Source organism: Kwoniella newhampshirensis, chromosome 3 (genome assembly GCF_039105145.1).
Source record: "Kwoniella newhampshirensis strain CBS 13917 chromosome 3, whole genome shotgun sequence".
Taxonomy (NCBI): Eukaryota; Fungi; Basidiomycota; class Tremellomycetes; order Tremellales; family Cryptococcaceae; genus Kwoniella; species Kwoniella newhampshirensis.
This window is the reverse complement of record NC_089957.1, coordinates 678,203-689,882: the sequence shown is the minus strand read 5'-3', so window position 1 is coordinate 689,882 and position 11,680 is coordinate 678,203. Positions and strand designations below refer to the sequence as shown.

The 11,680-nt window shown below is 52.0% G+C and overlaps 6 protein-coding genes across 6 annotated transcripts; 2 read left to right on the top strand and 4 right to left on the bottom strand.

The window, feature by feature from the left end:
* Positions 1–29: 29 nt before the first annotated feature.
* Positions 30–1,370, bottom strand: IAR55_001597 (aspartate-semialdehyde dehydrogenase; the record flags this gene model as incomplete). The annotated part of the gene is made up of 3 exons (XM_066944723.1): positions 30–844; positions 905–1,134; positions 1,303–1,370. The coding sequence occupies 3 exons, from the start codon at positions 1,368–1,370 to the stop codon at positions 30–32; spliced, it is 1,113 nt and encodes a 370-aa protein (XP_066804646.1).
* Positions 1,371–1,744: 374 nt separating this feature from the next.
* Positions 1,745–2,360, top strand: IAR55_001596 (uncharacterized protein; the record flags this gene model as incomplete). Its single annotated transcript, XM_066944722.1, has 4 exons — positions 1,745–1,794; positions 1,884–1,994; positions 2,084–2,182; positions 2,279–2,360. The coding sequence occupies 4 exons, from the start codon at positions 1,745–1,747 to the stop codon at positions 2,358–2,360; spliced, it is 342 nt and encodes a 113-aa protein (XP_066804645.1).
* Positions 2,361–2,627: 267 nt separating this feature from the next.
* On the top strand, positions 2,628–4,195 carry IAR55_001595 (uncharacterized protein; the record flags this gene model as incomplete). The annotated part of the gene is made up of 4 exons (XM_066944721.1): positions 2,628–3,101; positions 3,194–3,560; positions 3,626–3,977; positions 4,096–4,195. 4 exons carry the CDS (start codon positions 2,628–2,630, stop codon positions 4,193–4,195), a joined length of 1,293 nt encoding a protein of 430 aa, XP_066804644.1.
* A 250-nt stretch (positions 4,196–4,445) lies between these two features.
* Positions 4,446–6,364, bottom strand: IAR55_001594 (uncharacterized protein; the record flags this gene model as incomplete). Its single annotated transcript, XM_066944720.1, has 8 exons — positions 4,446–4,697; positions 4,769–4,923; positions 5,021–5,130; positions 5,204–5,271; positions 5,333–5,438; positions 5,624–5,897; positions 6,043–6,117; positions 6,274–6,364. 8 exons carry the CDS (start codon positions 6,362–6,364, stop codon positions 4,446–4,448), a joined length of 1,131 nt encoding a protein of 376 aa, XP_066804643.1.
* Positions 6,365–7,205: 841 nt separating this feature from the next.
* IAR55_001593 (uncharacterized protein) lies at positions 7,206–8,826 on the bottom strand (the record flags this gene model as incomplete). The annotated part of the gene is made up of 6 exons (XM_066944719.1): positions 7,206–7,251; positions 7,311–7,489; positions 7,555–7,596; positions 7,648–7,838; positions 7,905–8,105; positions 8,205–8,826. The coding sequence occupies 6 exons, from the start codon at positions 8,824–8,826 to the stop codon at positions 7,206–7,208; spliced, it is 1,281 nt and encodes a 426-aa protein (XP_066804642.1).
* Positions 8,827–9,650: 824 nt separating this feature from the next.
* Positions 9,651–11,061, bottom strand: IAR55_001592 (uncharacterized protein; the record flags this gene model as incomplete). Its single annotated transcript, XM_066944718.1, has 5 exons — positions 9,651–9,878; positions 9,930–10,020; positions 10,077–10,227; positions 10,293–10,458; positions 10,531–11,061. The coding sequence occupies 5 exons, from the start codon at positions 11,059–11,061 to the stop codon at positions 9,651–9,653; spliced, it is 1,167 nt and encodes a 388-aa protein (XP_066804641.1).
* Positions 11,062–11,680: the final 619 nt, after the last annotated feature.

The following is an 11,680-nucleotide window of genomic DNA, read 5'->3' as shown; positions in this document are numbered from 1 at the left end:
ATTGAAGTTGTGATGCATGTTCCTACTACTTATGCGATGTAACCCTTCTCGACTGCGATCTCGGCGTTCATGATCGAACTGGTCGCCGCACCCAACCTGACGTTATCAATCAAGCAGACGAACTTGACGTCGAAGACTGGACAATCTCTGATCCTCCCCACAGAGACACAGGCTCCGTTATGCAGATCTCTATCGAGACGAGGTTGAGGTCTGTCAGGAGCGTCATGGACGACGATGGCTTGCGCAGGAGCGGAAGGTACGCCTAATTCTTGAGCTTCACAAGTGAATTCTCTGAAGGCTTTGTCGATCGCTTCGATGGATGGTGGTGGGTTACAAGAGAACTTGACAGAGACGACTCCCGTGTGTCCATCGATGACTGGGACTCGAGTACATGTTGCTGAGACGTTGATTGGTTTGACGGAATCGGTCGCATGGAGATCGAATTCCTTGTTATCGGATCTCAATCCTCCCAGGATCTTGTTGGTCTCCCATTCGATCTTCTCCTCCTCACCTCCAATATGAGGGACGACATTGTCCAGGATGTCCAAACTCGATACACCGGGATATCCAGCACCGGAAATGGCTTGCAAGGTGGTCACCATGACGGTTTCCAAAGGTCCAAAGGCTTTCTCGAGAGCAGCAAGAGGGACGACCAAGCCGGTGGTGGAACAGTTCGCATTGGTCACGATGTATCCTTTTGACAGGGAGAGAGCAGATCGTTGACGAGGGATGATAGACAGATGGGAAGGGTTGACAAGGGGGACAATGAGAGGACAGAGAGGATCGCGTCGGTATGATTTGGCATTGGAATAGACGATGAGGTTGGCGGAACGGAATGCCTCCTCTGTAATGGTATGAGCATAGGCATCGTACTTCGAGAATCGCGAAAGAGATTTTGACCCACCGATATCACCAGCAACGTCCGCATCCAGACCACTGAACACCACACCACATTCGGCAAATCCCTCAGCATCGGGTCTACAGTCCTGAACGACCATCTTCTGCACAAAGTCGGGGATCGGAGTCGACAACTTCCATCTTGTCACCTTGGAATATTGTTGAGAGGCTGATCTGGACGAAGCGCCGAGAGCATGGATCTTGAAGTAGGGGTGGGAGGCGAGGAGCTGGATGAACCTACAAGTGGAGACGACAGGTAACGTCAGTGTCTGTGATGTCTGTCAACGCTGGTGTAGCGAAGGAAGGGAGAGTGGAAGCGTCAAGCTGCGGGCATGGCTTTTCTTTGCGCGGCATATCGAAGAGCCAGGAAGATGCTATATGGGGCGAGAAGAGACCGCCACTCACCTTTGTCCAACGGTACCGGTAGCACCGAGGATACCGACCTTGATCTCGGGATGTGATTTAGCTGACATTATGTGATGTATATATTTCGTTGTTGTTGTTGTTGTTGTTGTTGTTGTTGTTGTTGTGGAAGCAGAACCAGAAGAAGAAGAATAGACTGACTCTTGATCCAACCGAGTCGAAGCTTTGGAAAAAAGTCTGAATCTGCTGGCGGGCTGCTGTTGCTGCTGCTTGGCTATCTGATCCCGCCACGTGGTAATTTTGGTTTGAAAACCCTGACAAGCCGGAGAACAACACCTCGCTGACTTGGCCCGAAAGCGGTCTCTTTGCTCTTTCCACATCTACGACAGAGCGGTTTGCTGTTCTACCAACACTCTACATATATATATACCAGAACATACCAGTCCATCTCTCTTCACAAGACGAGAACAGACGACCGCAAACCATGGCCATCTCAGCTCCGATATATGACAAGACTGACGCCAAGTCGGAAAAGTGGGTGACAGATCTCACCTCGTTCTCTCCCCCCCTTCCAGACTCCGAAGAATCGACCTTGCTCTGACCTCTTCTTACCAATGTTGCAGAGTCTACCCAATCCATCTGCCTTCTTCGCCCGAATGGTCAGAATACAAGGACTGGTATAATCAGACTGCGATGACAGCAGCTGGTGCGGGTATGTTCGTCAAGCAACCTCTGTGAGTGCCACCACATCTCGTATGATTCCGTACCTGGGTCTCATTTCAGAGGATCCATGTTAACGTTCTTTCTTGGGCGGGTCTCTCAGTATCACTTGGGGAGCATTCGCTTTGGCAGTCTTTGGCTTCGTGAACCAACAACCGCTCAGACAAGGAAAGGAGTCGACATCACCTCTATTGGTACTTGGGTTAGTCCTTCTCTTCGACGCTCGAGTATATCAGAAACTCGACATGACCAAGGAGTGACATCGACTGACCCCTTTTTGCCTTGTACTCTATATCAGAATGGCTTTCGCAGGTATCATGGCCAATATCTTCCCAAAGATGATGTTAGCGCCTGAACATGTACGAGCTCCCGTGGCATGAATGGAAGGAAGCGTAAGGGGTATCCGATGGGACAATGGAAAGGACAGATGCATACGTTGTATGACGCACCGAGTGGTGTGTGGTATTCCTGATCGAACGATATGGATCGTCCTCGAGGGCGTGTGAAGTGATCTTTTCAAGCTGAAACATGACTGTGCAACGCTCCGCACTGACCACCATCATCCTCCCTATCTCCGTCCTGATCATTCTCTCGTCCTTCTTTTTCGTCTATTTCACCTCACTTACGATTGAACCCACAAGCACAGGATGGACGACTTGTATCAAGCCAAGCTTACCGCTGAACCTCTTACTCAATCTCAAGCCAACAAACCTCAAGCACGAGAGCATACGCTAGCGAAGAAGAACCTTTCTCATCCTGACGACATCCATGTTCAGACTCACGGAAGTCGAGGGGATCAGCCTATCCCTATCGATCTACCAAACATTCATGTTCATCCATATCCTGCTGCTCCACCTGGCCCTCGTGAACACACTCCTCCCACCCCCGCTGCGGCGCCACCAGCAGCGCCAGCGCCACCGATCACGATCAACGTTGAACAACCCGCTTCGACCTCTACCGACAAGTCGACTGATCTGCAAGGCAGTAAAACTGGTCTGTTCACACCGACGCGACCTCATCCTCTCTTGTGGTTGAGTTTGCTTCTGAGTCTCGTCGCCTTGGTGTTGGAAGTCCCGAAGGGGAGCTTGCCGACATTGACAGGTCGACACAAGGCGTTGAGGGTGGGTCATTCTATTTCCTCGGCAGTCTCAATCCCGTCTACCTCACGTTGAAAGAAGTTTGTGAAGTTCTGTGCTGAGTCTCCGGATCACAGGCGCAAGAACGTCTCGTCCAGGAGAAACTTCAGCTCTTGACTCGGCTTTCGACCTTTTTACCTCCTCCACTCTCTTCCCTCGTAGCCCCACTCAATCCCCACGATCCGATCTCGACCTCACTCTCTGCGCTGAACAATCATCAGCAGCTCGAACTCCTTCGTCTGGTTCCGCAGCTCAAGTTCTGGAATACTGCCGCCGTTGGCGTCGGTTGGGCGGGCTTGTACGGTCATGAATTGAGCGAGGACGGGCAGAAGTGGTGGTCTGTCGAAGAGTTGGGCGATGGAGCGAGTGTTGTGAGGAGTAAAGGAGAGGGACAAGAGAGGGAAGTCTGGGTTTTGAGAATGGGTGAGGGGCAGGGACAAGTTGGTGAGTGACATGACATGATCGGGCGATCAACAGTCTCACCTCTAAATGCCTCTCTTTGGGTACAGATCATGCTCACGCGGCTGTCACTTCGGCTCTGACACACTCCCTACTCCTACGAGATCGACTCCAATCTGAAATCACCCATCTGAGATCCACCCCTTGTCCGAGCTGTCCCGTCGAATCTCCTGCTTCCATTCCCGAAGGCCGCGTGCATTCTAGTCAAACATCCCTGAGGCACGGATACCCTGTGGACGAGGATAGCGACCATGAGGCTCTAAGGCAAGAATGGGAAAGAGTTGAAGACCAGAAGCGGAGGGAGAGGGAGAGGGAGAGAGATGTTAAAGAGAGGGAGATCGAAGTTGCCAGGCGGGAGCAATGGGTTGTGTCAGAAATGAGGAAGTTGAGTGACAAAGTCCAGTGAGTAAGACTGTACATTCTCGACTTTTGCCTCTGAGCCTTATCATATATCGCTCGAACTTGACTCTCACAATGAGACGTGCTGACGCGCAAATCATTCATTGTGCTTCTCTTTCAGCGATCAGGCCAACGAACTCACCCTCGAAGATCGAATCACTGAACGACTCAAGTCGTACCAGCGTCAACTTGTCAATAGTCGGGAGCAGACCGAGCTTTGATTCCACCGCTAGTGCGTGACCCGCATCTTGTAAATATTGGGAAGCATCGGATCGACAGATGTCCGGATAGATAGATGTTAAAAATATGCATTGCACATTGACTGTGTCAATCAGGTTTTCTGCTACTCATGTGACTGTCAGGCTTCCTTCGGTCCATGTGTTGACAGATAGCTCGGACTGTTGTCGTCGCCGGTCCCGCCACGCACCCGACAGAGTGCTGTTCACACCTGCGATCGTAGCCCGGACCCAGCTACTTCACCCCAGTCATCTTCTTCACTTCCTCAAACTCCCCCGCTCGTCTCCCGTGCGTTCTCTTCCCTTCAACGCGTCCCTGTTCTCCCAAGTACGTCGGTAAGGCTTTGTACACGCTGGTCAAGCCAGCATCGCCGGGCGGTGATGAGGAAGGCAGTGATGCTGGGAAGGATTTGAGCAAGTCCGGGAAAGGGAGTGACAACATTGGTGGAGCTGGTGAGACGATATTATCCTGTCGTAACTGGGTGATCTGCGAGCCCCAGGTGGAAGTGAGAATCGCTGTTCTCGGCAGATGTTCTACAGGAGAGTCATGTCACCCACCTGATCTCGGGTGACAGTGAACATGGTCTCTGGCAGCTTCTCCAAGAAGAACCCCTGTACCATCCCCACCCAATAGGGCAAACTCAAGATTGCTCGGCGTCCTTCCAAGCCTGAATACCGCAGGACAAGCTGCATGATTTCGCGATAGGTGAAGACTAGTGGGAACATCGCGTCAGGGGAGAACGACTTCGGGGGATGATGTGTCAAATCAATGGGGAGAAATCGTTGCTAGCAGGGAACCGGCAGGCTCACCATCTGGTCCCCCCGCTTCGATCACTCTCCCTCCGACCTGTCTGACGAGATCTGGATCTTCCCGACAACAGATCTCGACCGCTCGAGCAATATCGCCAGCATAGACTGGTCTGAAAAGGCTAGCTTCAGCAGACGGTCGTGTCCATGCAGAATCGTTCTTGCAACGCATAGCTGTCGACTCACTGGAAGCGGACGAGACCACCGCCGAAGACCGGCAAAAAAGGTAAGAACTTGGCCAAAGTCGCGAATCTCTGTGGCAGAAAGCAGATCAGTCTCGTATCTGTGTCTTGTGGATACGCGCAAGGTGCTCACCGTGAAGAAACTGTCTCCAGGTCCGAAGACTATAGATGGTCGGATGATCGTGGCTGTCGGATGGTTGTCAAAGATAGCTTTCTCGCCGAGAGCTTTGGACCGCCAACTGTGTTTGACTGTGGTCAGTTTCTACAGCATAGCTCGAAGGGCACGTCTATATCTGTCCCTCTACTTGACCGATGGCTTACGTCCAAGTCCTTCTTCCAGGTGCACGTTCATAGGACATTCCGTCCAAATCTATTCCGTCATGCCCCACCTCTGAGTCATTTGATGACGACACCGACAACTCACTATGGCGTAACGCCCCCTTCATCCGCCCCGATCGCACTGATCCCCACCACTCTCCCCACCCCACACTCCCTAGCTGCTTCGCTGATCTTCTTCGTACCTTCATACTGTACTTCCATCATCTTCTTCTCGGATCCAGTGAGTAACCCTACCATCGATACCACTGCGGAAGCACCTTTGAATGTCTTGCGCAGGTCGGAAGGCGCGGAGGAGGAGGTCAAGTCGAGTGATTGGGCAGGAAGTATCTGGCTTCCGAGCGAGGAGAGGCGGGAGTGGACTAGGAGTGCGCAGATGAGCACTGGAAACGTTCAAGTCGTCGTAATATGATCGTACTCCGAGCTCGTCTCCAGTTAAGATACGTTGGGAGTGCAGACAGGATGAACATGTCCGACAAGATACATGAACCGTGAAGGACTACTCACGAGCTTGGGGATGACGAGAGACTAAGACTACGCGATTTCTCGGGTCCGCAACAAGAGCACGAGCAATGTACGATCCTGTTCGAGTACAGCTTCAGCTTCATCCGAGACATGCTTCATATATATGTGTAATGTAATGTAGTCGAGCATCCGCCCTTCGCTGACCCCGCTCACATCCAAGCGGAAGAGCCATCGATACATCGGTCGTGTACCGTTTGACCAGCTGACACTCACCTAAGAAGCCAGCTCCGACGAGCACGATCTTCCGAGGGGAAGCATCCCTCGGTCCTGTCGATATGGATGATGCGAGTCTGCGCGTGAGCATGGTGTGTTTCGATTTGCGATGGCGATCATACAGATGAGATTGTCAGCTGAAAGTTGAAAGATTGAAAGTCAAGATTTCGAGATGTCGATGGTGTGGACAACTAGTAACCGGTGCCTGGTCGATCGTAAGTAAGCGATCGTGAACGTCTTCTCAAGCGAAGCGAGCGAAATATCGACATCATCAACAGATGACAATAGATGCAACGCCGCTGTCACGGTGGATGTCCGATATATGAGCAGACCAGATATACCGTCCAATGATGCCCTGGGACTGGTGAAGAGGACAAAGTCAAGCCGCTGTCACGGAGAGTACAGGATCTCTTTGACTTTTGCGGAAACCTTTTCCATTGGTAATTTCCAGCTGTCCCTGCCAAAAACTTGCTGCGCCCCATGCAATGTCACGGGCTGTTGCCGCAGAAGCAGCTGGAGAAATGTTCCCTTCCTTCAAGGCGGGTACTTCTCGGAGCTGTGAGGAAGACTCTGGCCCAGGCAAAGCAGGACAAAGATGTACTGAGGACGTCGGTGGCGAACCTTATTCCCCACGCTGTTCCCGTCTCTCACAGAGAGCACCTGCTTGACACCTTCGACTTCACACACGTGCGGCCCAAAAGCACTCGGCAAACTATCGTCCTGCATGTCTTCGGGTATATACAAAATCGCGCTCAACGTGAATTTGCTCGTATCCTTCTCGACCTACTCGCCACGTTCCCATAGGAACCTGCACAATCTGGAATCATATCGAACAAGGGGTAATTCGGACCATAACTGGGGTATATGTTGTCTGTTCGAACGTTTAGATAGGATAGAAGAGAAGAGAGAAGAACTGAGATGGGCGAGATGATCTAGTGGTATTGACTCAGAGCGGCGATATATGTGTTGCCAGATTCACTGAGGGGGAAAGCATTGATCAGTATGCTATCGGCAATACGAAATGAGACGAGACATACGTGAGTTGACCGTTCTGAACCATGGGCCAGACATTGCCAAGACCATCACCGTTCGAGTAGGCGTACGCAGCAACTCGAGAATCGGACTCGAAGATACTGACTGCCAGGTAGATGAAATCGTTGATCTGTTGTTGGTCGGTACAAGGTGTGAAGCCGTTTGAGTCGTCGACGCATGCGAACTAATCAAATGTTGTACGTCAACAGGAGGCACGAAGAGCGAAGACAGAGGGAGCTGGACACTTACCTCGGTAACCCAGAGAGGCTTGCCGTATTGAGCGTAATGGTTCTGCAAGATCGTCAGCTGTCATCTACCAATTTTGTCAGGACCATGACTCACGATGTCCGCTTCGATACCAGCCCTGTCAATTTTGTTGACATGGATCGCAATTCCATCGGGAGCCCTTGTAACACCGTCCAGGAAGGGTTGTAGCCATCCAGACTCAGCAGCTTGTTTGCACATACTGGGCGATAGAAGTTTAGCGCCAGCATCGCCCTTCGGGGCAACGTATTGATTCCAGAGATGGATCCCTGGTCAGATATCAGTGCGTGTGTCTTAAATGCTTGAAGCTATGTTGGGATTGAGGTCTGGCTCACCGGTGGAAACGTCCATGCCTGCGCTTCCCGCACCGGAAGGGCAATCAGGTTCTTCGAAACCCATGACATATTGCGGAGTCCAGGACATGCTCTGGAAGGCTGCTAGTCGGACGGCGTCTGTTCCGTCGGCAGTGCCTCCGCCCCAGATCATCGGGACCGACACTGCATTGCCGGCATTGCCAGAAGGGTTGGGAGACCAGTCTAGCAAACGATATACTAGTGTCAGCTGGGAGAAGCAAGAAGAGAGGGTGCGACAATCTGGGTAGATCGAAAAGCCTTGATGTGGTATACAACACTCACCATACCACCATCCGATTTTGTCCTTGATCCAAGGAAGCGAATCACCGGCAGAGACACCGGCTTTGTTGCCGTTAGGTGTCATTGAGCCACCCCCGCTCGAAGGAGGAGGAGGGGGGGGAGACGCAGCAGAGGACTGCGCTGGAGCTGGAGTGTCGCTCGAGGTAGGTTGAACCCACGCTTGATTGTTGTTGTCTGCACTGCTGCTAGTGGTTGTCTGAGCGGCTGTGGGCGCTGCTTCAGTCGAGGACGAGGTGGCCGAGCTGGTCACGACGGCGACGGAAGACGATGAGAGGGAAGTGCTGGTGATGCTCGAAGAGGAACTGATGACGGTGCTAGTGCTTCCGCTGAGGCGGAATGTCGCTGCTGTCCAAGTAGAATTCCTGATCCTGCATTTCGCTGGATCTGCCTTTCTTCTCGCGAGCTCTTTCCCCAAAGACCTCTTCGCCATCTTCTCCTCCACGGAACCAGGGTATGATCGAGCATGAATATGGTTGAACGCACCGGCCCGAGCACGGTGTTGGTGGGCTCGAACGGGTGAACGTTGTTCAAGGGGGCTGTTGTGGGAACCGAGAGCGAGAGTGGGGAGGACGAGAAGGAGAGAGAGGGTGGGTAATGCGACCATCGTGGACGTGGATGTTTATTGAGTTTTGTTGTAGGATGAAAGGAGCGTGATTGATCGAGTGATGGGTCCAAAAGAGTGTGGATGAAGTGAAATTTGTCGTCACTGCAATGTTACGATATCAACCGATGGTTGTTTACGTCTGTCAGCCTGGTTCTACAATGCTTGTGACGCCAATAGACATGAGATATACTGACGATTTGATCGTTCACACAGTAGGAAAGGGGTCAATGGGCGTACGAGGTGTGTCGAATATACTACGCCTCTGCACTGATCTCCTGACGATGTTGACGGTCCTTCCAATCCGGTGTGTACTCCGACACTTCTTCTCCGTGTTTCGTCTCGTGTCGTTAGTCGAGACGGTCGGAGTCGGTCAAAGGGTGGTTGAGATGATGATGAGACTGAAAACGAAGAAGAAAGAGAAGGAGGTCGACTAATGCCAAGGAAGGTCAATGCTGATTTTGACTTTGATGATGATGATGTGTACCACCTGCCAAAAGCTTTTCATTTACAGTCCAGCCTCTCTCGCAATGACCCCAAGCTAGCCTTGACCTGTTGGCCGTAGAGTGCATCTCCCTTACTCCACACTCATGCACTCTTGGCTCCCTAAGTTGATTCTGCATTGCCATCCCTGACATGTGCATCCCACAGACTGCATTCCTCGTCTGGGAACAAAGGCAAGTGCACAACTGATGAAACAAACAATCATGTTTGGTGCCGGAGGCGTTCAGGGTCATACGTTCAACATCATGTTTACTTTCTATCTCCCGCTTCCGCGCAGAGTGGCACCGATCATACATATGACCAAACACCTATGCGTCATGTATTTAGATCCTTCCTCCTCTGGTCACAGACTTGGCATCTTCCAAGTCCACTGCAACGTATCCATCGGTACCATTCAATGAATCACTGGCTCCACCGCTTGACCCATGTACAGTATTCGAAGACGACGTCGACATCTTGGGTGACAATTCTGACGAGGTCCGGTTCACCAGCGCAGAGTTTGGCGGCGACGCATCCTTGTATATGTCGGGATCCAACGCGTTTGGTAGACCCTGTCGAGGCATTTGTCAGTAAGGCAGCAGGGTGTCAAGCCAGATATTTACCTCGAGGGATCCCGCGTCGAGCACACGATCTATTGGAGCTGCGCCCCGGTGGACGTACCCGGATTTGACGCGATTGTTAGAGGTAGATTCCCTATGTCGATATTGATCAGCGTCCTATCACTGCGCTGTGAAGTGACCACAACTCACCGGATTTCCGCTCGCAAGTCCTCCAGACTCCACCAGTTCATGCTGCCGAAGACCACATTCCGACGCCAGAAATTTGCGCCCGACAATGACGTATCGATAGGTCCCAGCAGTGCATGGGCGTGCAGATGAGCATGAGGGGATTGGGGGTCTCCTGATGGTCGTGCTGTTGTGATCAGCGAGGACACCGCGACATGTGGTCTGGTCAGGCATACTCACGAACGACACTGCCTACAAAGCCAACTCGCACGTCATCATCCTTTGCTTTGCCTTTGCCCCGCTCTGCTTCGCTAGCAGTTGTTGTTGTTTGGGATCCGCTTGATGAGAGGAGTATCCGACGTGCAGTTTCGAGCATATGACCTAGTGTGGGAACGTCTGCGGGTCCCTGTGGAAGGATGTATAAGCTCTTGTCACCTAAGTCTGAGGACTCCTAGCAGCCGCCGTTGCGCGCACTCACGAGATCATACACACTCTCCAGATGTCGATTGATCGCAACTATGATATGTCTCCCATCACTGCACAATCTCTCCTTTCCTTCAGCTCTGAATATTGTGATCTCTCTGTCGTGATACACGGCTTCTTTGGTGCTATTGCTGCTACTCCCTCTTCGATCAGATATAGGTGCAGGACTTAGACTTCGAGAGGGTTCAAATGGTTGATGATATCCCATATCGCCATCGGTCGTTGAAGGGAGGATTGCCATTCGTGGAGAAGGTGAGGCGAGAGGTGATGCACCTTCACCATTTCGGGAATATGAGGCCTGGATCTGACTACATAGTACGCAGCCCGGATGAGAAGGTGGTGGAGGTTGAAGCGGTGTTGCCGAAGATGTGGACGATTGGCGTTGATGCGTTGGCAGGACAGGATATGAGGTAGATGACGATGCTGTAGGTTGAGAGTACGGGGACTGCGATCTTATATAGGCAAGCCGGGAGTCGAAGGTTGTGCTAGTAGCAGGAGGCGTTGTACCGGGGGTCTCCAAGTTCATGGTGTTGAGTGGCCGAAAGGCCGTATGGGGTCGAGTACGACCAGCGGCGCGACTCCAAAGTATTATCAGGTAAGGAGAGCTGATTCTGGATTCAATGGGATATGTTGAAAGATGCTAAGTAGGTGGAAGACGTGGCTGTCTGGATCCAGCCTGGTTCCAATCGGGAGGACGCGGGGCAACGGAAAGGCAGGGAGGAGCGTACGAGTCGTGCAGTAAATCGTTGCGACTGACCAGTGTGAAGTAATACGATTTGACCAGTTGTCGCTGTAGTCCTGTGCCGTGTGTGCAGTCTCGCGATGCTGGGCGTCTCTGCTGATTGGGACCGAGAAGGACAGGAGCGAGTGGACATGAGCTTGAATCAGACCACCAATGAACCGGCTATTGATGATGGTGCAAAGGTCCATGATAACAGGTGAGTGCCCAAAATAGGCACGCGCAGTCGATGTGTGGGTTGGTCATCTGGACGGAATCAAATCGTATCCAGGAAGAAGTGGCGGCAGCCATACAGTATGAGTAGCTCTTTCTTCCAAGACGTGTCTGGTCTATACATGATGCGCCATAAACGCAGAGGTGCGATGTACAGCTACTCATGAGTAGAATATACGAGTGAGAAAGCTCG